Source organism: Drosophila yakuba, chromosome 2L (assembly GCF_016746365.2).
Source record: "Drosophila yakuba strain Tai18E2 chromosome 2L, Prin_Dyak_Tai18E2_2.1, whole genome shotgun sequence".
NCBI classification, from domain to species: Eukaryota; Metazoa; Arthropoda; class Insecta; order Diptera; family Drosophilidae; genus Drosophila; species Drosophila yakuba.
In genome coordinates, this window is record NC_052527.2 from 4,911,474 (window position 1) to 4,935,955 (window position 24,482).

The 24,482-nt window shown below is 43.3% G+C and overlaps 5 protein-coding genes across 5 annotated transcripts; 2 read left to right on the forward strand and 3 right to left on the reverse strand.

Annotated features, from left to right (window-relative positions):
* The first annotated feature begins 2,196 nt into the window (after nt 1-2,196).
* Nucleotides 2,197-5,228, forward strand: LOC6526862 (short-chain dehydrogenase/reductase family 16C member 6). The gene is made up of 4 exons (XM_002087926.4): nt 2,197-2,710; nt 4,083-4,200; nt 4,344-4,944; nt 5,002-5,228. Exons 1-4 carry the CDS (start codon nt 2,555-2,557, stop codon nt 5,102-5,104), a joined length of 978 nt encoding a protein of 325 aa, XP_002087962.1. The 5' UTR covers nt 2,197-2,554; the 3' UTR covers nt 5,105-5,228.
* On the reverse strand, nt 3,922-7,599 carry LOC6526863 (probable ATP-dependent RNA helicase DHX35). The gene is made up of 5 exons (XM_002087927.4): nt 7,355-7,599; nt 7,197-7,288; nt 7,035-7,128; nt 5,230-6,977; nt 3,922-5,171 (listed from the first exon to the last, which is right to left on the reverse strand). Exons 1-4 carry the CDS (start codon nt 7,481-7,483, stop codon nt 5,256-5,258), a joined length of 2,037 nt encoding a protein of 678 aa, XP_002087963.1. The 5' UTR covers nt 7,484-7,599; the 3' UTR covers nt 3,922-5,171; nt 5,230-5,255.
* Nucleotides 7,600-11,254: 3,655 nt separating this feature from the next.
* On the forward strand, nt 11,255-18,234 carry LOC6526864. Its single transcript, XM_002087928.4, has 5 exons — nt 11,255-12,649; nt 14,970-15,073; nt 15,765-15,881; nt 15,943-16,418; nt 16,492-18,234. The coding sequence occupies exons 2-5, from the start codon at nt 14,972-14,974 to the stop codon at nt 16,889-16,891; spliced, it is 1,095 nt and encodes a 364-aa protein (XP_002087964.1). The 5' UTR covers nt 11,255-12,649; nt 14,970-14,971; the 3' UTR covers nt 16,892-18,234.
* A 428-nt stretch (nt 18,235-18,662) lies between these two features.
* LOC6526865 (protein farnesyltransferase/geranylgeranyltransferase type-1 subunit alpha) lies at nt 18,663-19,979 on the reverse strand. Its single transcript, XM_002087929.4, has 3 exons — nt 19,754-19,979; nt 19,325-19,685; nt 18,663-19,260 (listed from the first exon to the last, which is right to left on the reverse strand). The coding sequence occupies exons 1-3, from the start codon at nt 19,890-19,892 to the stop codon at nt 18,756-18,758; spliced, it is 1,005 nt and encodes a 334-aa protein (XP_002087965.1). The 5' UTR covers nt 19,893-19,979; the 3' UTR covers nt 18,663-18,755.
* A 200-nt stretch (nt 19,980-20,179) lies between these two features.
* On the reverse strand, nt 20,180-24,270 carry LOC6526866 (ionotropic receptor 25a). The gene is made up of 9 exons (XM_002087930.3): nt 24,027-24,270; nt 23,522-23,671; nt 23,191-23,466; nt 22,688-23,126; nt 22,513-22,627; nt 22,196-22,441; nt 21,339-21,931; nt 20,756-21,271; nt 20,180-20,700 (listed from the first exon to the last, which is right to left on the reverse strand). The coding sequence occupies exons 1-9, from the start codon at nt 24,139-24,141 to the stop codon at nt 20,307-20,309; spliced, it is 2,844 nt and encodes a 947-aa protein (XP_002087966.2). The 5' UTR covers nt 24,142-24,270; the 3' UTR covers nt 20,180-20,306.
* Nucleotides 24,271-24,482: the final 212 nt, after the last annotated feature.

Here is a 24,482-nt window from a genome sequence, read left to right on the forward strand (position 1 = left end):
ACTTCCACCTCCGGGCCACAAGGGCCACTCGGCCAGTTGGCCACTTTGGCCTGTAATGGCCTTATCCCCGCTTTAAAGCATTTCTGGTTGGTCTGTCATTTCCATTTCTGCACCAGTCACAGTAAACAGCTGACGCCGGCCGGGCGCTATCACTTAAATAAAGGGAGGTTTGCGACACAAGCCGCACTGCGCATACTCTTTACTGTATAAATATTTCAGTAGGTTCCGTTTTTAATATAGTAAAGCTTTCTCAAGTTGTTAAACCAATTTTTGATACAATATATAAATAAACTTATACAAAAGTATAACCAAAAATGTAGTATAATATCTTAAGATTATATATTAAATACAGTTACATGTAATGATATACCTAAAGAATAAGCTGGTTGATCATGAGAACTCGCAAATCTATCATCTATAATAACCAAACAACTATATCTTCAAAGTTTCACTATGATGCCTAAAGAACTTAACGAGCAAATCAAATTACAATACGAAACTTTATTACCAGACTGTGAAATGCCTCACAAAACAGTGCATTCTTTCGGTGAGGGTATGAAAACAATACACGTCGTCCATGAGGCATTTGTGGCACTGTGTGAGTGCGCAGCTGTGACGGCAGCCAATAAGAGCCACCATCCAACTATATGAGGGCAAACACCATCTGGGCGATGCTGAGTGCCTGGTGCGCGGTTTGTGTCATTCGACCAACACAAATTTTGAAGTTTTTTTCCTGAATTTCTCGCTGTTCGAATGCAGGCACTGGGCGAACGCTTGCCGACCAATAAACTGAACAGCAATCCCAATCCCAGTGCAGGAAGGCTGTTTGGCAGCCAAACCACCAACCAAAGTTGCGACGAATAAAAGAAGCAGAAACCGAACTGAACTGAGTATCTGCATCTGTAGCTGTGTCAGTGTTTGTGTGCTCTGTATCTGTGACGGCTACTCTCAGTGTGCGTGCCTGTGTGTGTGTGTGTGTATATCTGTATCCGCCGGATTGCTCGTATCGATTGAGCACCGCTCGACGGTCTGGGGATTTCTGTGCGCCTGGCTAAAATATCGGTAGTTTTGTTGGCCGCGTGACGATTGCCGCGTGACTGCAATTGATTGGAATCGGTATCGATAAAGCAAACTGCTTCCTGTCCTGGCGATCAGCTAAGCAAATTAAGGATACACTAGGTACTAATAAAAACTAATATTTGTAGCTAGAGATATACAGAAAAATCACTAAAGAAATGTGACAAATATAGCATTTATATTGTTATATGAGTTGAATCGGATAGGATCCCTATTATCCAAACTGTTTGTATATTTATTTACAAATAATTGGGAATAATTACAAATTTGGGAACGATTTTGATAAACGATTTTAATTGTAGAGACCAAATGGTGATGCAGAAACCATTAATTAAGTACAACGAGTAACGAAAGTAACTGATACTTACACCTGTTTTTAAAAAGGTACGATTTCCGTCCGAACTGTTTTACAAGACACTAAGAGAAATTTCGTTTAATAAATGTGTACTTTTTCGTGGATTGTTGCATACTCTTCGGTGATAGTCGCATCGTGTCTTTAATGCATCAACTGTATATTTTCGGGAACATTTAATTTTATTTATACACATTTATAATACAAACCAGCTTCTAATACATTTTTCTGTAAATAGATCTTAACAGTTTTTTGAATGAAAAGAGTATCTTTTCTATATAAAGTTGTTAATTTTTGTTAGTTAATTTGTAGACCCAAATGTACAAATGAATTTTGCGTGAAGGGTGTAATTATAGTGCAAAAATTACACTACGCTTCTAAAAAAATTCTTAAAAAATAAGAAATTGGTTAATAGTTAAACTTGATAAGCAAGAGTATCTTATAGACTGGTCCAGCTTTGTATTGGCCTGATTTGAATAAGCACTGTAGCATGGAAATTAAAGAGGAATCAACATAAGACACAATCAAATGCTGACCGACTAAGACAATAAAATGAGCAAGCAAACAGGTCGAGTGGGCCAACAGCAGCAGCTGTTTGGCTAGAAGAGCAAAAGCCAAGTTAAGAAAGTGCTCGATTCGGCTGGCGTTTTATGCTGGCCGAAAATTTCTTCTGGCATTGTGTGAATGTGAATCTCGCACAATGGATATAGGCAACAAAATAGAAAAAGCGTTGGCTTGGGCTCGAGGTTTTCTGCTTTTCGCCAGGCCAACGATCATCAGTGGGGATTGTGAGTTCAGGCTAGACGGACGTGAGTGCTTAGGATCGGATTGTATCGGATCGAGCGCGTCGAAATCGGAGACGAGCATATAGGAAGACGGAGAAATTCCAGCGAATTTCATTTGCATTTGTGCGGCTCGATTTGTATGCGCCATTAAAAGTGATCAAATTGCGAATGCCCAGTGCCATTTGTGTGGTGTGCCACAGCCCTAATCAGCCATTCAAGCCGCGCATGCGCAGTGAATTAAAAAAAAAACCGAACCTCAAACCAAATCAAAACTCCCGCGCACGTGTGGCCCACGAATTGAATTGCCAAGGGCGTGATATAAGCCAAAATACCCATCATCATGACCGCGGCACCGGGTCTCTTGCACATGGAACATCCGCTCAGAGCCTTCTTTCAATTCTTCCTCGACTTGATGGTGTTTGCGATTAAATCTGTATACTACATACTGGAGTCGATTTACTATAGTCTGCTGCCGCAGCGTTTTAGAAAGTTAAAGGTACAGCGGAAATGTGTATATTTTATTTTTAATTTGATAGACTTTCTTTCCCCGATCGACCCCGATTACACAACACCATGTCAAGAGACACCCACAAAAAATATATATATGTTTGCAGCAGCTTCCAGTTCGCCACTCGAAATCAATCATAGGTAGAGCTACCTTAAAGCCGTGGCTTTTGTTTTTTTTTATTACGGTGCAAACCGCCAGTTTTGGCCATTTCACAAATCTTAATGAGCCACGCGCAGTTTCGCGGTAATGAAAACAACTCATGTTTGCTATTTCTGAAGCAGTCGAATTTACGATACTCTCAGCCTGAAAAATTAGTGGCAAACTAGAAAAACTAATATTATGATTAAGGCTTAGACAAGCACGTTGTTTGCTGATTTGCACGGAGTCTAAAAACTTTCGAATTTACTTACTCTGTCTGCAAACCTTATAAGATTGTCGTAAAAAGCGTTTGAACAAACCCCTTTCTTTGTTTTGATACGCTTCAATGGTAAACAATTTTGTTCACACGCTTTGCTGGCTATTCATGAATGAACCCTCCTCTATTTTAAATATTTATTGGCTTCTGCAAAGTTTAACCATGGTACGAGCTCTTAAAATATTTGTTTAAATATTTGCCTTTATGGAGCTTTGTTTTCAATTAAGCGAAGTTCATGGCTGACATTGAATTTAAGCTATTTACATACATTTTAGGTATATACGTTTGTCAAAGTTAAACGCATCTTTAGTTTGTGGCCAAAAATATCCGTGACTTAGCAGTCCAATGAGCAGCAACCATCTTAGTATGACAACAAGTTTTTCCTCATTCAAAACATTGCCTTTTCCTTAGTCACTGTTGTTGTTGCAGAGTGCACGCTCCACGCACACCAAAAAAATAAATTGCATAGAGAAGTACATAGAAATTACAAGCAATCCAAAAGAAAAAGTTGGGATCTGACTAGCAGACAGCTGAAAAGAGCTTCCTTCGCTGCATTATAGCAATGGAAACCGATATGCCTTGTTGTAGGGGATTGAACTCAGCTCAAATTGATTGAACTTTGTCGTGAAGCCAACGAAATAAAAACTGGAGACACTTTTGCAACATCTGTTTCATATTATGATTCAAGCATATGTGGCAAGACGTTCGTTGGCCAAAATAACAAACTTAAATTATGCAAAATGCCCAAGTCATTCCACATGCAATATCATAAGGCAGTCGCACCTTTTTCGTATGCTAAATAGGTTTGCTTATATATGTATATTATTTTATTACTACGAAAGGAAAATTATGTGAAAAACGATTTTATACAACATCTTATAAAACATATTTAAACATTTATTTCTTTATAATCAACGATTTCTTGCTTATTGTTATCCACAACAGGACATCTCCGGCCAGGTGGTGCTCGTCACGGGCGGAGGCGGCGGTGTTGGACGCTTGATTGCCCTAAACTTTGCTCGACTTCAGGCCCGCATTGTCATCTGGGATATCAATCAAGAAGGTGGGTCTAAAAAATCACACCTAGATGCTAATGACGCCGTCACAGCTTCTGCAAGGCGGGTCAAAAAACCCGTCAGCTAGTGAAAGCTGTTACATTTACAATTTGATTAGCTAAACCATATTTGACTATAATTTTCCGCGCAGCCATTAAGACAACTGTGGATTTGTTGGCCAAACATGGTTATGACAACTGCAAGGGCTACGTTGTGGACATCTCAGATCGGGAGCAAATCTATCAACGGGCCAGTCAGGTCACCGAAGAGGTTGGTCCCGTGGACATACTAATAAACAATGCCGGAATTGTGTGCTGCAAGCCCTTCTGGGAGCTGCACGATCGGGTCATCCAGAACACATACAATATCAATATCATCTCGCACTACTGGACCGTGAAAGCATTCCTGCCGCACATGATGCGTAATAATCGTGGTCATATCGTGACTGTGGGCTCGGTAACTGGAATGCTGGGCACCTACGGATGCAGTGATTACGCCGCCACCAAGTACGCCTGCATTGGCTTCCACGAGAGTTTGCTCACCGATCTGAAGGCCCATGGCTATGATCAAATCCAGATGAGTTTGATCTGCCCGTACTACATCAATACTGGCATGTTTTCGGGTGTCCGTCCGCGTATGATGCCCATGCTGGAACCGCAGTATGTGGCGGATCGCATCGAGAACGCCGTTCGCTGCAACGAGGTGTGGTGCGTTCTGCCCAACTCTATTCGACTGCTTACTCCTCTCAAATGGTAAAGTAGTCTATTTATAATAGTTATATCTAATGAAATTAATCCTGGTTTTCTCAGTCTTTTGCCCGCCAAAATGTGCTGGGAGCTGATGTCGCGTGTCATCCGTGGACCTGAGTCTATGATGATGTTCCAGGGACGAGGGCGTGTCGCCACTGGTTAAACTCCTAATGGGAGTCATCATGGAATCCATTCCCTAAGCTTAAGTTGTTTTTCAAGAGGCGTCTCACCTATAATTTTACAATAAACTTAATTATTTGATTTAATAAACTACTTTAATAGACTTACATTTACTACTGAAGCTTCGGTTCCTGCTAATCCCGCACTGTGGTCTGTTGGTAGTAATGCGGAGCCAGTTCCGTCAGCCACTCTCTCTTGATTACGGTCACGTAGTTCATGAATAATTTCGTGGTTTGGAGCAGTTCTCCGTAGACCACATACTGAGCTTGAGGAAGTGTGTAGAGTGTTGAGTTAGGATGGATCGCCAGTTCGGTGCCGCTGCTGATTTGTCGATAAACTCCGGAGTGATGCAGATAGGCCACCTGTGTGAAGAAGCCGGCGGTGATGCATTTGCACAACGTTTCCACATCGCCCTTGCACGAGAAGATTGGAATGCCGTACTTCTTCCTGGCCAATGTAATGAGCTGCTCCCTCAGCTCGTGGGCCCTCTTAAGATTCCTATAGATGAGGTAGTATTGGCCACAGAACTCCTTGGTCATGCCCTCCTCCACGAAGCCAGTGTAAACGTTCAACATCGTAATGAAATCCCCTTCCGCGACTTCAAAGTGCCGGTGTGCAATGCGTCCACTTTGCTGAGCAGCCGCTGAAGCTGGTCGCGAAAATATGGATTGCACCTGCAGCAATGCAATAATGGTTATGATCTCCTCCGAGCAGCCCATCTGGCCAGAAACGTATAGCATTTTGGAGAGCATAGCGCTGAAGGGCAGTTCGGCGAGCAAATAACCCACGGGCTGTGTCAGATTGCCCTGCTCATCGATGGCGTCCAAGGCAAATAGACCCTCCAATGCGGAAAGTAGATTCTGCGCCGGTGGTGGCGATGGGAAATCAAAGCGCAGTATGTTTCCGATGCCCAGCGCTTTTAATTGCAGGACAGCACCGCTCATTTCGCTGCGTCGCATTTCGGGTGGCTGTCGCGGAGCAAGTGCATCGTAGTCTGATTTAGTGTACAAACGATAGACCTTGCCGGGACGCATGCGACCCGCTCGTCCTGCTCTCTGGATGGCCGACGCCTTGCTGACGGGCACTATCACCAAACTGTCGCTGCAGGTTTTGGGATTGTACCACTTCACTTTGACGTAGCCACAGTCTATCACATAAACGATGCCTGGTATGGTGATGGAGGTCTCCGCTATATTGGTGGCCAGCACCACTTTGCGAGTTCCTTTGGGCGGGGTAAAGAACACTGCCAACTGATCGCTGCTCGACATACTCCCATACATGGGCAGCACCTTGAGATTCTCCTTCTCCGAGCTGGCGATGTATTCGCGCAGCAGATCCAGTGCCTCCAGGACTTCCTCCTGGCCGGTTAGAAAGGCGAGAATGTCGCCAGGTGGTTCTTTTTGATGGAGTTTCCAGACGGTCTCCACCGTTTCCTTGACATAATCGGCACAGGGTTCGTTGAGATAGAAATTACTCACTGGATGCATTCGACCTTCAATGCTTAGTTTAACGCTCACATCGCCGGATCCTGGCCAGCTGAAGAACTCGCTGAAGAAGCCCGCATCTATGGTAGCCGATGAAATGATGAGCTTGAGTGTGCTGCGCTTGCGAAGGATCTTCTTGAGCAGTCCCAAGACCATGTCCGTGAGCATATTCCGCTCGTGCGCCTCGTCCACGATGATGACACCATACTGGGTGAGCAGCGGATCGGCTAGGAGTTCGCGCAGCAAGATGCCCTCGGTCATGAACTTGATTTTGGTCTCCGCGGTCATCTTTTCCAGGAAGCGCACTACATAGCCCACCGTGTCACCTACCAGTTCGCCTCGTTCCTGGGCCACGCGATTCGCCAGGGTAACCTGGAAATTAAATCTTTATCTTTTGATTTTATAGGTGCTTGGTTAGGGATTACTTACAGTGGAAACACGTCGTGGTTCGGTGATGCCTATGAGTCCCTTGGTGTGCCATCCCCACTCGTATAAATACTGCGGCACTTGGGTGCTTTTCCCACTGGAAAATGTGGAAAAACCACAGAGTTAGAAGGAATACCTTGAAATCTTGTGGAGTTCCAAACAAACCTGCCTGTTTCACCCACCAGGATGACCACCTGATGCTTTTCCAAGCAGTAAAGTATTTGATCCCGGTACTGGCGTATGGGCAAACGCTCCCGCTGCAAAAGTTTAAGTTGCATGTGTTATTTTAACAAATATTTAAAGACATTTGTTAATGAGCTCACCTGATCCACAAGTCCCAGATTGTGATTGGCATTGAATACAAAGGCGGAGGACTGCTGTTCACCAGCTGCACTATCGGTGATTGCATCGTCGGTCTCCGGTTTCAAGAACTTTGGCTTAAAAGTTGCCATTTTCGTTGTTTTATTATGTTTGGGTTTAGTTTTGAAATTAAATAAACAGCTGATGGAAACGATGCAGTAGCACAAAATACCAAAACGCGCCAAAGAATTTGAGGATTTTTGCTTGACATAGACATGTGGTCACACATTTATTTGGCGGGTAATTTAATTGCTTTGAAATTTCTATTAACTATAATATTAACTACATTTTTGATTTTTAATATATATAATAACCTAAACCGACTAAAAACCTTGTTATTTACCAGATCAGCTAAACTTAAAACTATGTGTATAGTTATCTAACTTAAGTCTAACTCTTAACTCTGCAAGATTTAACAAATTGGCAGACAAATAACAATCAATTTTGTACTTTGATATGATGATATTATAGATCCAACTTAAGAAACCAAACAAAAAGAATATTTTGTTGGAATTGACTGCTAGGATTATAGGCAAATTCCTTTTGGTGACCAAATGATATATATGTGTGATTTAGTAGACCATTTCATGTGCCCCAATAGTGGCAAATGGTCATAACATTCACCTGTATTATTCATGCACTTGTTTTTGGCCATTTTGCGGGCACGTTGCAGCACCGACATGTCCCCTATTGCGAGTGAAAATAACTCTAATTGCCAGTGGCAAGGCCACTTTGCTTCTCTGCATACCCTGCAAACTCATTATGTGCTATAAGGTCGCTCTGGCCACGTGTGTGTGTGTGTCAAAAGTGTCCCCCGAGTTTTGTGCAGCTGTCGGCAACAGAAGCGCCCAGCCAATTGCTTTTGAATAAATATTGTATCGCTTGCTCGAGCAACAAAACACACATTGTGTCGTCCGGTTTTTTGTATATGTACAAGTATATTTTGATTTATGTACCGTCAGTGGCTATTATATGCATGCCGTTAGTATTGGGACGAGTAAGATGGCCGTCGATTTCACCCATCGGACAAACATGCAAGACCCCCGTATTCTGCATTGACCCTGACATTAAGAGCGCTCGCTTTAACTTTAACCCCAAACCAAACCACACCACCCGACCCGAACCAAACCAATTCTAGCCAAGCCAAAGCAACGCAAAGCAAAACACGTGCCCGACATGCACGTTTGACCAACCACATCCGCATGCCAGTGCTGAAACAATGGAGCCTTGCTGCACTCCACTCCATTCGACTCAGACCCCATGGCGTATGAGTAATCCGAGCAAAGCTAATTAAAGGCCAGTGACGAACTTCATGCCAAGGACGAGGCGCCAAGTCGCCAAAGTCGCCAAAGCCAAGCGAAAGCCGTGCCGTCGAAGCCAAAAACTCTGCGAGCAGTTTGTCAACACCGCCGTTCGCGGAAAGTGCTTCAACAAAAAGGCACTGGGAGAAATGTACCTACTTTCCAATTAAGCTGATATTACCTTCGAAGGTAAAGAGTTATTTCTGACTACATGAAATAGATTATAATTTCACAATGTGTCAAAGAATATGCTTCAATATTTGCAACTAATAATTAAAATAGCATAAAACGTATGCTTTTAAATCCACTGTGTTTCGAATGCATATAGATTAGACATTTCATTTGCGTTCTATCCCACTTAATAGCAGTTAAATGTATATTAAGTTACATCGCTGGTTATGGGGGGATGTCCCATTTCCGCACAGTGTGTATCTTGTCTGGTGGCGTCCAGTTCCAGTTTCGGTTGCATATAAATTTTAATAGATGCGCCCCAAGGCCAGAGTTTTACTGTCAAACGACTGTCGGCACTTCGCTGCCGGGATCCAAATTCCAATTCCCTGACTAAATGCCACAGAACTTAAAGGGCGGCATGAATGCTAACTGTTATTTGGGCTTTTACGAGCAAAGTTTCCTTGGAAATGCCAGTGTTTTTTCTTCTATCTATTATTACTATAGTTTCGCGTTGACGACCCTGATTACAAACGCCGGAGTTATGCGTCCTCGACACCCAGCGAGTGGTGCGAAAAGAGGCAGGCGTCATTGTCTTTGCGTGCCGCGAATTTGCGTGATTCATGATGCATGTGGCAGGGCGGCCAAGTCGCAACTTGAATGCAGCACACACAAAGTGCACACAAAAAAAATGCTGATACCTAATTAAAAATTAATATTAGAAGTAAGGTTTTTCCTCGTCATATGCTAACTCATGTATCTTTTCAAATCGCATCCAGTATGCAAATAAAATTATTCCCCAGTCGTTATCCTGTGGTCATCCCTTTTTTAATGATCACATTTTTATGCAGTTTTTGAGTGAGTTTGGATTTTGGAATTTTTTTGAAACTCTCATATCTACCAGAGTTTTTGCAAAGTGCATTTAGGAGTGCTAGCACTTCGGGCGTTGTTTTTTGGCGCGTCTTCATGTCTGCTTTAATTACTGGAACTTTTGAAACCGAAACTAGTCCCTGCACCACTTAATGTCAATAAAAATGTCAATTGCACACGCGACCTTGGGCCGCCCGTATGGCTTTCCGGTCAAGTCGGCCGGATTTTCTGATGGCATATCACTCCAAACGGCGGCGATTAAAATGGATTTTTTCGGCAACAAGGATTTTGAGGTCCTCACAGCTGAGCGGCGTAAACAAAAACAACAGTGGGGTAGAAAGAGAGAGGGCGAGAGAGAGTGAGAAAGGTGGACAGAGAGCAGCCGGCTTTGGTGACACGTGCTCCAAAAACTGGCGGCGCTACGTGGCGTATACGTATTGCGCTGACGCCGTGGCCATTTTTCACTGTTTTTTTTTTTTTGAGTTTTTTTCTCCTTTTTGCCTTTGTTGCCGCTAATGTGTTTTGAAAACGCATATCCCAATCCTGTACGGTGTACAGTTACCGCTGGGCAATGGCAACGTGCAAAACAAAAGCCGAACTCCTCATCCGTCTCATCAAGGAGTTGGAGTGAGAGAGTGGCCGAAAGAGAGCCTTTTCGATGGGGATGGCAACACCAACGCAGGAGAGTACCAACACAACTGCAGGGCGACAGTGGGAGGTAAATAGTAAAAGAGGACGAGCGCACACAAAGAGCACTCGCACTGTGAGAAAGTCTGCGGAAATTGCATTTCATCACAAAGATATATAATAAAAAAATTAATAATTGCAGTTCCGAAGAATGTCACTTTTAAACTCCAACTTAGCTGTCCACGGCGTATTATTTTAACTATATAAGCTATTTAACCTATTTATCGAAATTATTGCATACTTACCGGGGCAATTTTATCCTGTGTAAATTCAGTATGCAATTTTTAAGAAATGACAGTCTTACTGATATGTAAGAGTATGAACCATTTGTGTTTCCTCTGATTGCAATCATTTTTGCAAGTGCAGAGAGATATGAGCGAATTACAAAGGGTGAGGAGCCTTGCGAGAGAGCGAATAAATTCACGAAGGCGAAAAACACGACGTCGCTGCCACGTTGCAGTTTCCTTCGTTCTCGAATTTGCAAGCGCAGTGGTTAGGGTTAATGATAAATGTATAATTTATAAATTTTAAAATATTTAAAAAAATTAATATTGCAAAATGTTTAAATATATTTTCTTTCAAATGTTTCTAATCAAGACATTACTCCATTATTGAGAATGTGTTGCAAATAATTATTTAATGACAGTAACTCCCTTAAGTTGAAACTGAAAATTTTCTTCGAGATCTGTCTAGAGCGTTCCAGGAAGCATTGAAATCGGCCCACTGTGAGGCGATGGCAACAACAACAGGCTGCGGCGAAAACAGCAACATCTGCTGCTGTTGCTGTTGCTTCTGCTGCCGTTGCTGCGGCGCTTTCATGGCTGCTGCTCCTTGGGCCGCGAAATCAGTTCGTTGTCGTCAGTCAGCCAGTTCAGTTCAGTTCGGTTTTCGCAGAGGTCATCAAGGCAGAGAACCAACAGCCCGAGGAAAATCCATCCAAGGCGAAGGCAACACCAGCAGCGAATTGGAGCAGCAACAACGCAGCAGCAGTAGCAGCAGCAACAGCAACGCAACAGCAAGCAGTCCAGTCCAAGCACAGTTGATGCAAAAAGTTCTCAAGCCAGCCGCCGCAATCGAATTATTCAAACTCGAATTCGATTCCACTGTGCGTGTACCGTTGTGGGTGCGTGTGTCGGTGTGTGTGTGTGCGTGAGTGTCCTTGGTTGTGTGTGGCCAAAATAGCATAAAGAATATAAAGCCAAACTAAAGTAAATCAACACTGAGGGCGCCGCCAGGATTCAGCCGCCCACGCAGTACTAAAAAAGGAAGCTGAAATCAGGCCAGGCCGCAGAGGAAAATCAATTTTCTGTTAAAATACATAAATTGCAACGATAGACGCGTCTCGAAAAGCGAATTGCCGAGTATAGTAGTCGGCTGCAAAACTCCAAAAACTCCGCCACCCTTTTCCCCGCCGTCCCTTTCAATCGCCATGCACACACACTCAAGCGCGTAGCACACACACACCACACACACACGCGCGTACAGAGCAGCAGCGCTTGGACGTTAACGGTGAAAAGAAGAAGAAGACGCCGCCTGGTTAGGCCATCAGTGGAGGTGCAACGGGGGCTAAGGAAGGAGCAGAAAGGAGTGGAGAGCAGAGGAGGAGAATCAAGAGAACTAACTGTAATCTCTGGCGGAGACAGTTCACAACAGTCGCGTCCATCGAGTTAGGCCCACTCAATAATCAATCGACAGAAAAATCAATCACAGCCTGCCGACATCTCCATTCAAAAACGGCCTAACCAAGAAGCAGCAAAACAAAACTCAGAAAAGATAACTTCCAGAATTTCCAATAATATAAAAGAAAAAAAAAACAACTATCAACTAATACAGCCTAAAATAATAACAAAATTTTTCTAATAAAGACATCTGTGATTTGAATATAAAAACGGAACATAAATTTATAAACAATAATTATTTTCATACTGCACTTTTTCAAAACCAACAAAAAATATAACTGAAAACCAAATCAATTAATTTTATAAATTTCCAAACATAAACCACATATAATTCGGTGAGCGTATAAAATAAATAAAAATATAAATTTAAATATATACCGCGCACGCAAAGCTGACACGCCTCGAGGATAAAGTCGAAAACCGCAAAAGCAAGGAAAACGCAAAGCAAAAGCACCACCACAACCGCCAAACAGCAGAACAGCAGAAGCAAAAGCCGCACCACCAGCCAAGGCAGCCTCAAATTCACACAAGGTCAACGGAATTAATATTTTTTGTAAGTGCACTTCACAGGCAAAAGAAATCGCGGTGGGGAACTGTGCCCTATGCACATTCCTCGGATCGTATCTGATTTTTCCGTTTTAATTGAGAACACGTCGCTAACTTTTCTGCGCGCCATTCCCGAAAGTGCACATGTGCATGTCAATTAGCGTGGATTCGGCTAAGAAATCGCATCTGTAATCAGCCGCCAAGGGTTCCTCGAAATTCGCTTTTCTATGATATTTCAGCGTGTCGTATCATTAATAACTATGAAAATAGCCTATACCATATAGTCTTTGAGATACAAATATTCCTCATCTTTAGAAGCTCACTCGCAATTGTGGAGTATTCATATTTATATTCATTAATATCTGAGTTTAGAGATACCTTATTTCATATTTACCCTTTCCTTCTATTCTTTTAAGCCAATCACTTGCGGTTATTGTGGGCTATTCCATTTTGTTTTCTATGACTACCTTATTTACCTTTTTTCTATCGAAATTCCCTCTATCCTTCATATATTCTTTTGGTTTTCTGCTAATCTTTTACCTCCCGTTGATCCTCACAAATGGAAACCTTTCCATTCTATTAAATTTTACAGTACCATCGATTTTGTTTACTTCTTATTTATTTCAACTGAATTTACCTGAGTTCAACCAAGCCTCATTTCCTGGAAATTTCCAAATATGTGTTCCTTGCAAGCGAATTCAGGGGAAGCCAGCTCATGACCAATTCATGATGCCCTTCCGACCAGGGTATTAAGATTTAACGCATCGCAGCCATATGGCAACTCAATAATTAGGCCGGAAAAAAACCCAAACGTAGCCAAAATAAATTGGCTGACAAGTGCGATAGCATGCCACAGGTAAGGCGGCAGTCGTGGGCGGGGTAGTCTACCGACCATATAGAGAAGAAAGGGCTCGGGATTGGAATGCGAATGCGAAACGAACTTTCTCGGGGCGATGTCGGCACCTGCGGTGTTGCGTCTGGGATTCCGATTTCCCCGCGGGGGTGTCGCTGAGAAATGTCAACGGTATTTTTATCCATCAAATCAACAAAAACTGTCATAGCAGACCAATCGCTATAAGACAGCCGACTCGAAAACAGGGGATATATTTGCAGTGGAAAAAATTAGAAATACTTTTTACCAATTCTTACCAAAAACTAGAGTTTTAGAAGTTTCAATTTAACTGATTCGATAGCTAAGGAGGGAAAATATTTATTTAATTCCGAAAATTTCAATCTCTTCTAATATATAAAATTAATTCTTTATGATTATTCTTTCACCACTTATGATAAAAAGTTGACAAATCTCGTCAACAGAAATAGCAAATGCTCAAGTCAGATATTGATTTTACCAAGGCACACAAGTGCCCTAAGCACTGTCTGAGCTGAATCAGACGTGATGCGGATACGTGGCATATCTTGGCCAGTGGTCTGGTCCACCCACTCGTACTCCTCCATTGCCGGGCCCACCTTGGATTATGTACAACATGGCTAATACTAATTTCAGCCAGCGTGTGCCCCATTGCTAAGTTCGTTTTGAGCGCACAAGTTACTGCAGTAAATAGTCATAGTAACCGCTGGCGGTGGGCGGGCTGCAAAAATGGGAGTGGTTCATGGCTTGGAAGGGCGAAGGATAATGATATTTGGCGCAATCGCCAATCAATCAAAACAGCCATCTATCTTGTGATAAAAACAAGAAAACATACATTAAGCATAGCAAATGTACATATGTATTTCTTCTATCCACTTTTTAAAAGATGACTCTCATTTGTTTGAATGTACGAAGTAAAGTACCGAAGTAAAACTTAAAGTGTTTTCCATTTTAATTCTAAATTTGTATATTAAAGGTTTAACCTTGATGCCATCCGAAAACTTGTAAATCTAGTCCAATCATGCCATCAATCAATGACGGTAATTGATCCAAATTTCAGTTAATCGAATCAAATTGATTATTCGGCGAAATTTGATGGAGATTACCTGTTTTGGCATGGCACTTTCCTGCTAATTTGGCTCAATTGCCGATGTCCTTCCGATGCACAACCAATTTGAATGGCAGAGTAACCTGGGTGCGATAGTTCTCCATGGATATGAGAAGCCAATCCATATTCCGTTCAGCCATTTGTGGCAGAGCATCCCTAATATCCGGACGTGAGTGCCCCGGTGCCTTAGAATCCCACCGCTGTGACTTTTGCTTTCCAACTTGGCTATTGTTGAGCTGTTGGCCTTGAAAGAGGCCAAAACGTGGGACCTTGATGGACGTATAGGGATTCTAAATATACAAGCATTACATAAATACACACAAATGTAACCTGGCTTTAATTTCGTTGCAGAAATGGAAATCATTCCTGAAGGTAAACACTTTCGTTTGGTGCATGAATCAGAGCTTCCAGAAATTTTGGTAACTTTAGAGCGCTATCTGCCGGAATCGTTAAAGGTGCGTATCAAAAATGCCATCACTTTTTTTGCATCCTTATTTCCCTTAAAAGTTTTGCATGACCGCCCGACTTGACACCAAGATATTCCCCAGGTGCCACGCCCAATTCTCAGATAATTTACCAACAATTACCTGCAGTTGGGCGGGAAAATGGGGGGTTTTCCAGTAGTCAGGAGGCGTTACCGAGACCACCAGTCATGCAATCCCAAACCCTCAAAACTGGTCTCGCATTTTTTGTTGTTTGTTGACCTGTTTTCACTGTTTACACTTGTATTTTTGTTCAATTTTTAATGCCATTCCGCCCCGAACATCACGTGCTTTTGTACTTTTGCTGGCTATATCTATGGTTTGGCAAAGGACTCAAGGATTTGGCCACCGCCGGAGTTGCCTTAAGTTTCGATTTTTAGCGAGCAACTTTTTTCCGGGGCGGTTACCAACAGCTAAGGGAATGCAATGCCCAAGACTGGGAAATTGCTTTTGTAATTGTAAAATATGGGGAGTGCTTAAAGTAGTAAACTGCACTAATTTAATTTCATTAATTGTGCTCTCAAGTTATTAATCTTAAGCACGCACGATTTCGTACTAAAGTTCTACTCCCTTTAAAAATGATTCACTAATTATTATATTTTCATCATTCATATTCATGTTCCTGGAATGGATTTTATTTCAACATGCCCTTCTCTACTTGCAGTTTCATCAAACCATAAAAACGTACCTGAATGATCGTATTTGGGACTTTAAGTTTTATGTTGCTAAAGATTGGCCCGACAAACCGATAATTCTCCATTTCCCAGGATGCACGCTTGCGGTGAGTTTAAAATTTCGCAAAAATACAAGATTAAGATTGACTAATAAATCATATTTTTTAGCCACACAACAATATATACCAAACTCTAGGCATATTTTGTCCATCCGCACACATCGAGCATGTCGATATGCTGCGCACCGAAGATGTACTTATAGATTGGCAGAAGCCTATGTACCTGAACTTTACGCACATCGCCATTATGAATCGCCTGGATGACTTCTACTCGAAGTTCGGTGTGATGGAACGACTCAGTGGTGATATCTATGTGTGCAACAAGCTGAACACCGATCTGGAGCTGGAGCCGCTGCCGGAGGACGCGGAGATGCGTCTGCTGAATCTGGACAACGTGCAGGGCATACATGATCTATATCCTGCCAATGAAATCGAGTGCGTCCAGCTGTTTGACATCCTCGTGCGCAAGCTACCTGGCCTGGGCATCTTTCGCAAGGAGACCGGAGAGCTAGCCGCCTGGATGGTCCATTCATACTACGGTGCCATGTTCTCAATGCAAACACGTCCAGACTTTAGGCGCATGGGGTGAGTAAAGCATACTTAGATTCTATTTAAACTGCTCATGTACTAATTGTGCAATAAATCTTTTTTTCTCCAGCTACGGAATCCGTCTGGCCAAGTCGCTGACCCAGCTGGTGATCGAGCGCGGCTACACGCCCTTCGTGGTGATACGTCCTGGAAACGATGCGTCCCGCAGTTTGTATACGAAGCTGGGCTACGAGAAGGCTTTCGAGACGTGCCGGGTGCGAATGACACCGGATTGCTACGAGGACAGCACCGTGGGAACCATTGACAACACGTCCTATGGAAAGTTCCCGCCGTTGCCGCAGGGTGATTGCGTGGTGGTGACCAAGCTGCGGCGCAAGCATGTTCCCGGCGAGAGCCAGACGGTGGACGAAGGCATCGAGGACATGTTGGCTGAAAAATGTGATATCAGCGGTGACGAGGCGAGGGAGCGCAAGACCACGACCGACGAGGGCATCGGGGAGGACAAGTAGGCCAGGTTGGGTTAGGTATACGAGATATGAGATCGATCGGAGCGCTACGCCCACGCAGAACTTATGCTTAAAGCTGTAAGCACCCATTAGGACTCTTTAGGACAGACAGGACATGGCACACATCAAGTGGCGTTGATTTTTTAAACAATTATATTAACGAGAAAACCAAGAAACTGTACGAGTATATTTATAGATGGTATATGAAGCTTCCTCACACAGAAACGCGGCGGCGTCGATCGGCGAATGTGGTTTATTCGGCCAGAATCAAGGGATTTATTTTATATGGGTATTGATTAGGATTCGATGACAAGAACTAAACATTAACCGGGGGATTTAAACGATCAAGAGCGGCGATGAAGTCAGACATTTTAAACGGGAACCGAGGGCAGAGAGAGAGAAAATTTTTAATTTTTTGCTAAAAATGCTTTTACAAAAATGAACTCCAAGAACGAACAGAGAACACAAACAGAGTGACTCAGTGCAAATCAAGGAGCGCATCAATTTATTAAAACTATTATATATATTAACTCTATATATCAAATTGTTAAACGAACTAAACAAGCAACACACACCAACTACTTCTCTCTTCTGGCTCGCCACGCAAAATCTCTGAACAGGATAATCTCGATAAACTCGAATCAACCGAAAAAAAAAAAACAAAAATCTCTCGCTTGGGCCATGGAACAGAGCTATGCACAATTTCCTCTATTTAATGAAAACGTTTCAGAATACTACATATATATTTTTCAAACTATATTGAATACTTTCGATGACCCAAACGAAGTGCTTTGATTTTAAATGGTCTTGTACCAACCAAACATATTTGGATTTATAGGCTTTTTTCAAATTTATATATATACCCAAATCCAAGAAAGGAATACGAAACGAAGCGAAAACCAAACAAAAATACAAAATAAATATATATTTTATTATTACGAAATTTTATTAAACTACGCAAACGAGTACTCAATGATTTTGCTCCTATTTAGCTGAACTAAAACGAAACAAACAAAATAAAAAAACACGCCAAAGATGTCTTCTGCTTCATTTTAAGTACATACTCCCCGACCCGATTCCCAATTTCCAATTCCCACTACCCCTTAGATGATTTGGGTCAAGTCGAGTGCGACGAAGATCTGGGTTTCTTTGGAGGTTTTCTATTATGAAAATGCAAAAACCGAATCTCAATATATATGCAAGAAAATCAAATTAAGTGAAAAAGTTATATATTACAACTGCTATATTGTATGTACTCGAACTAAAAAATACGAATGAGAAAAAACAAAACAAACACAAAAACCTAAAAGAAGCAAATTTAAATAAATAACAATATTGAGACAGCACACTGAAGGTTCTTCCTGTCTCTGACGAAAAAGATAACGATTGCGGTGGCAACGGAACAAAGATAGCTGGAGGTAAAGATAATGTCTGCTCTAGAAATGTGTTCTAAACTATTTACGATGCTTTCCACTTCGTAGCTCGAAACTCCCACATTCATTTGCATACAAAACAGCAGCTCTTCCTAAAGCCCGGCATTAAAAGCATTAATTGTTTCCATAATTTACGAGCTCACTTTAACCGCTGAATGGCCTCAGTTAGCGCACACACTGCGCTAAAATTATCTGCTCATTGTTAATGAAATTTACGTGTGCAAACACAACAGTTCACTTAGATAAACAGAGTTGGACGGATGCGGAAAAGATGAAGACAGCCGCCCATCAGGGCATGTGGCAATGTGTTGATGCGGTGTTGCAACATTCCAGGCGCTCACTTGACGGTAAATTAAATTTTATTTATGTATAAAGAAGGCCTAAGTACGTCGTATGTGGTTTAAAACTAAGCAATAATGGATTTATAACCTGGACTACTGCTGCTGCTTCTCCTCGACTGTGCTCAGCTGGTTCTTCAGATGGGTGGCCACATACTGCCAGTACTTGCGACGAATCACATCGTGTTTGGTGGCCATGTCCTCGCACAGACCGTACACTTTACGGGCTAGCTGATCGCTATCGCTGACCTTCAGTTGGAGTGCCTGCTCCTGGTACAGATCGATGAGGAAGGCCAGCAGATAGGGCGATCGATTGCCGGCCTGGTAGAGCTCCTCCACGAACTCCACCACCTCCGGGTAGCTATTCAGAAGTGCTTTTCCATTGTCGCCCTGGCGCATTACGCCCACCAAATAGTTCCAGGCACTTTCGTTGTTCTTAATTATACGAATCCTGTTCATCGTGTACGTCAGTTCCCGCTGAATTAAATCCGGCGTGTATCCGAAATGCTTGACCACGAAGAAGCGCTGGTTCCAGGCTGAATTGTTGCGCTGATCCTCGCAAATCAGACGATCTACAAAGCCAAGTTCGTCGTCATATAGACTAAAAATAAAGAAAAGTAATTTATAGAAAGTTAATTTCACCTAATAGACATAGTTTTACTCACTTAAAGCTGCGAATGGCCCACTGGCGATGTTGCCAGGCGTGGTAGTTCTTGGCATCCCCGTCGTTGACCAGGGCGTTCTCAGTGAGCTCCAGCTCGTTGCTGGGATCGTTCAGCATCTCGACGATGACGCGACGGTGATGCCAAACCTGGTAGTTCTTCGAGTTCTGGCCAATCACCTCGCTCAGATAGTCCAGTTCCGCATTCAGATCTGCCTTCAGTTCGCGCAGGACGTCGCGTCTGTACTGCCAGACCGTGTAGTTCGCCGGATTCAGACGCAGCGCATCCGTGGTGAGGTCCAAGGCACGTTGGCTCTTCTCCCCGCGCGCAATTATGGCCCTCATGTAGTCGAAGACCTCGCGAACTACGGTGAACGGATATATTTTCACAGATGTAGTGACTTCCAGAGATAAAGCCGCATGCATTACTCACACTTTTGACTGTAAGCAATGGACACCACCGGATTGGGACCGTCGTCCTGGGCGAGCGGCTGCACATCCTCCCAATCAGAGCGTTCGCTGTAAGGCAACCAATCCGTGCCCAGGTATTCCTCATCCGAACTGTCTCCCATCGCGGTTAATTGAAAACAAAACTGTTGAGCGCGGGTGAGTGCGGAATTTTATGTTGTTCTTTTTTACTTGTCCGAATTTATCGGGCTCTATCGTTCATCGATATCGTGAGGCGTTTTTTGTCCGAAAATATCGGTGTCAATTGTTCGATATCACAAGGCACTATTAATTGAAATACTAAAAAATACTACATTCAAACGTCAACAACGGATTTTTAAATATTATTTGAAATTCAAAAATAATTAATATAATTTGATCAGTTATTTTAGAAATCAGGTTATACACAAGCTTTTTGTTAAAACATTTATTAAGATTTCAATAAAAGTGCACAAAGTGACTGATTCGATTAAAACTAGACGTAGACATCCAAGTGCACATTTTACCATAATATTCGAATCATTGTAATTAGATTAATTCTAGAAACGAGGCTTAAACGTGGCCGGATACTGATTGAAACGCGGACGCAGTGCAGCTTTTGATTTCTCGAACTTCTCGCCCGAGTTGCCCAGGATGACCCCATCGGCCAGCTTGCCAGGATGGTCCGTAGCATTAGAACGCTCCGCATTGGCTTCGGCCACATCGATGATCCGCGGATTCTTGCGGTACCTGTACCACCAGTACTCAAAGACCAGTGTGATGCAGGCCATTCCAATGCCCACGAATATCACGATGAAGACGCCACCAATGTTCTGGATCGAGATGCCATCCGATTGATCCTCCGGCTTATCACACTTGGCCTGAGCTTCGTCGTTCTTCCACCACTTCTCCTTGAGCTTCTCCAGTTGTCGTTTGTTGAGCAGGGTCAGGATTCTTAAGCATGACACTGTTATAGAGAAGCTCACACTTATAATTATCTATTACTCACGCATTATTGAACTGATCCTTGAGATGTGAGCCCTGCTGAACGGCTATGGCATAGGGTTTCCTGGAGAACTCCTCGCCCACCACCTGAAGATCGCAGTTGGTCAACTGCAGGTAGCGTATATCGGTAGCATCGCCCAGGAAGGCGAATCCCGTGGCTGCTGTCGAATTCCTAACCCGGGCCACGGCTTCGTCGAGAGTGGCAGGTAGATGCGCCTCCTGCATGGCCTGCCACATCTTCGTGTACTTATCGCTCACTGGATAATCCCAAACAGCCAGCTTGGAGCGCTGCAGCGGGGTGAGTGAGTCGTTCAGGGACAGATCCTTCCAGATCTCGTAAAACATCTGCTCTATGTTGGCCATACGCTCGAAATATGTCATGGCAGAGGAGCCATTCAATGGAGCGTACAGGATCTTGTACTGCTTCGCCAGGTCATCCAAGCTTTCAACGGGCGTATCCAAACGTGATACGGTCAAGAAGGCAGCCAAATTGGCAGTGTACGAGGCAATGATGATAAAACTGAAGGGATGAACAAGTTAACTTTTGAAATAATAGAGTTTCAAAGAGTCTAAAGAGGATTACCCACCCGAATAACCACCAGGTGGCAGCCACTAAACGGCCAGATAGATTTTTCGGAGCCTCACCGCCACCCTGAGGTGTCAATGAAGTCATGCAGAACCAGAGACACTCCTTCAGATTGAACTCGCGCTTCTCCTCGTCGTCCTTGTACTTCTCCCGATTATTCTGATAGCTGTAGGGACTCCAGCGATCGAAGATCCACATGAGAAAGCTGGTGAAGAAGTAGGCAGCCAGGATGCACAGCCACACATTCGTTTCCAACACGGTGAGGAACTTGAACAGCGAGCTGGGCGAGCTGGGTCGCTGCATCATGATCGTGATCCCGACCAGATCGTAGTACGGAACCGTGAAGTCAATGACTATCTCCCGTTCGGCCATCACCGACATGCTGCCAAGCCCAATATCCGCCTGTTTGTCAATCAGCTTCTTCACAATGCCATTCCATTCGGCGTTCTCGTTCATATTGCCAAACTTGCCGTCCTCCACCTCCTGGATAGTATAATCAAAGTGGACAATGGCGGCAATCTCGTTGATCAGATCTATGCAGTATCCTTTGTATCCTTTCGGAGCCGTTTCATCGCGAATTATGAAAGGAGCTTGCTGTGAAGTTATAATAAAGTTTGGTCTATGTAAATACAAAATATAGTGTTCTCTTAATTTTAAGTTTTAACTAAAACATCGTGGCTTCACCTTAAATATTTTGTATATGTGTAACTAATTAGGATCAAAAGACGCGACACAAAAAGACTACAAGTTAAATATATCAAAAATAAAAGCAACTATGCTATAAAAACTACATTTTTAAGAGTGCTATTAATCATTGCACCACTAAAACATCCTCTGTATTCCCCTGTCGTGACCCACCACAACAGTAAAGATTCGATAAACCGTGTCCGCGGTGAGATTCTTCATCTGCTCCTCATCCTTGACAATGAGCTCCGAATTCAGACCCGATACCCATTTGCCAATGGATTTGCTGTTCACGGAACTGCCACCACGAATCTGTAGCACACTTATATCCATATCGAATTTCATGAAGCTATGCCCATTGAATGGCTGAGTGGATTGCGTGACGAGATCGAAGGTGCCATACGAAGTCGATTCGGTAATCTGTGAAACGGAAATCAAAACGGAAGTGGTTAATCAATCATAATTTGTTGCACACGTGGTGGAGCAGCAACCTTGGTGAAGTAATCCCGAAGATCCAAGTTCCTTGCGGGTGTGTTGCCACCTTGGAAATCGTCGCAATTCAGATACTCCATGTCCTTTGGCCAGGCGCCCGATTGTAACATTTCTCTGCAGGTAAAGTTAGTAAATATATATAGTAAATATATACAATATGAAAACCCAACCCACTTGATGGTAAGGAAACTCCTCAGTGCCAGGTCAAAGTAAAACGCGGATGACAGCAGCGGTTCTTCGTTCAAATTATAGGTGGTTCGCAGCAATCCCAATCGATCTCGATTGTTTGAATCCGCCATGGGTTTCAAAAACATGATGGTCGCATTATCCCCCTGGCTGCTGATCTCTCCTTCGTTCTGCGTGATGGCGTGCCAGGCGAAGTTGCGCTCGAAATACGCTGGCTTCACGGACTCCAGAACCAAGCGGATCGATTGCAGGGTGCCCAGAATGAAGAAGTTGTTGATGTCCAAGTTCCTCAGCTTTTCGATCTGCTCCGCGCGCTCTTGTGTTCCATCCTTGGCTATGGCAGTGATCACATGGCGGGTTTGGATGTTCTGCAGCAGGGACTTGTACTTGTGGTCCATAACGAAGGAATCGTCGTACAGAATGGCAGCTGGTGGGGATTTAGAATGCTATACCTTAATCCTCACTTTTATATATTTATCAAATCCCTTTACCATTGGTGATGTTTAGATGGGTGACTATACTTCGAATGACCTCGGGAATAATGTCCGCCGGCGGCATCACCTGCAGCAAATACTTCTGCTTCGCCTCATCCAAGTCGCGCCACTGCCTCAAGTCTCCCTGCTGACCATAGGAGGCACTAATGGTGGGCAGACCCAGAGCCTGGGTGAAACTCTTCACCGTTTCGGAGGCTATGCCCGATTTGGTGGTGTCCAGGATCAAGTGAGGCGTCTGTTTCTTCTCAATACTAGTTGCATACTTGTTGCAAACTGAGGTGAAAAGTGTGAGCAATAGAATCATAGAATAATTACAAGCACAACTCACTAGCTTCCAGCAGCACCTTGGCATCCGACTTGTTTGCCTCTATCGAATCCAACTGCACGGAGAGTCCATATCGGATGTTCTTTTTCAGGTAGGTGAGCACCACATCCACAGCCTTGGCCGCCGGCTCATTGTCCACCTCGTTGATGAACACTATCGAAATGGATGGGATCACATGGGTTAAAGTGCATTGGCCAAAAGCATTACGTGGCATTGCGTTTGTTTGCTTGCCCTAAAAAACTCATTATGACTGGCACCACCCAACTATTCTACCCAACCAATATGGTTCTCCACAATTATCATCTAATTGGTTTACTTTTTATCTAATGAACCTGAAGAGTTGGAAAATATACGTTGTGGATTCGAAAAAATAAGAAAGAAAACCTGAAAGACGTATGGCTTGATTGTTTTTGCAAATAAGTGCACTCATACCAGCAATCATTATGTATATAATTATGTATATTTCATGCATAATATCTTTATGCATTTCGATCGACGCTCAACTTACACACATTTATATTTTGAGTCGTTTGCGCAGCGATCTCCAAACTAAAGCTGCTTAATAGCGATAAAAATCCCACCAGCCACAGGATTTTCGAGGTCTTCGGTTTCACCAAAATCATTATGATATTCACATAGGGTTCTTGATTTCGGATTTTAAGAGCTAAAATTCAACCGCACTGGACGAAGAACAAATGGTGACTGGACAGGAAACTACGCTTTTGAAAAGGGATACAGGTACAACCTATACTGCCACTGTCAATTTCACTTTCAACCAGGACAGTGTGTGGACACATGGGTGTAACCTTGGTGATAATCAATTTGGTCGGCAATCGCCCACAACGCCACATCCCCACATCAACCACACCGAACACCAATCCAAACGTGAACCCATATCCTGGTTCGATGTTTCGTGCTGGAACTCAAGCGTTAATTGGTGTCGGTTGGGGAAAGGGTATTCGGT

Coding starts and splice junctions, on each gene's coding strand:
- LOC6526862 (XM_002087926.4), top strand. CDS start 2,555: ATGACCGCGGCACCGGGTCTCTTGCACATGGAACATCCGCTCAGAGCC. Junction 2,711..4,082: donor AGCGTTTTAGAAAGTTAAAG/GTACAGCGGAAA, acceptor TATCCACAACAG/GACATCTCCGGCCAGGTGGT. Junction 4,201..4,343: donor CTGGGATATCAATCAAGAAG/GTGGGTCTAAAA, acceptor TTTTCCGCGCAG/CCATTAAGACAACTGTGGAT.
- LOC6526863 (XM_002087927.4), bottom strand. CDS start 7,483: ATGGCAACTTTTAAGCCAAAGTTCTTGAAACCGGAGACCGACGATGCA. Junction 7,289..7,354: donor ATCTGGGACTTGTGGATCAG/GTGAGCTCATTA, acceptor AAACTTTTGCAG/CGGGAGCGTTTGCCCATACG. Junction 7,129..7,196: donor CTGGTGGGTGAAACAGGCAG/GTTTGTTTGGAA, acceptor CACATTTTCCAG/TGGGAAAAGCACCCAAGTGC.
- LOC6526864 (XM_002087928.4), top strand. CDS start 14,972: ATGGAAATCATTCCTGAAGGTAAACACTTTCGTTTGGTGCATGAATCA. Junction 15,074..15,764: donor ATCTGCCGGAATCGTTAAAG/GTGCGTATCAAA, acceptor CTCTACTTGCAG/TTTCATCAAACCATAAAAAC. Junction 16,419..16,491: donor CCAGACTTTAGGCGCATGGG/GTGAGTAAAGCA, acceptor TTTTTTCTCCAG/CTACGGAATCCGTCTGGCCA.
- LOC6526865 (XM_002087929.4), bottom strand. CDS start 19,892: ATGGGAGACAGTTCGGATGAGGAATACCTGGGCACGGATTGGTTGCCT. Junction 19,686..19,753: donor CATTGCTTACAGTCAAAAGT/GTGAGTAATGCA, acceptor CGTTCACCGTAG/TTCGCGAGGTCTTCGACTAC. Junction 19,261..19,324: donor TGGGCCATTCGCAGCTTTAA/GTGAGTAAAACT, acceptor CTTTATTTTTAG/TCTATATGACGACGAACTTG.
- LOC6526866 (XM_002087930.3), bottom strand. CDS start 24,141: ATGATTTTGGTGAAACCGAAGACCTCGAAAATCCTGTGGCTGGTGGGA. Junction 23,672..24,026: donor GACTCAAAATATAAATGTGT/GTAAGTTGAGCG, acceptor CCATTTCGATAG/TGTTCATCAACGAGGTGGAC. Junction 22,442..22,512: donor TTCGGGATTACTTCACCAAG/GTTGCTGCTCCA, acceptor TCCGTTTCACAG/ATTACCGAATCGACTTCGTA.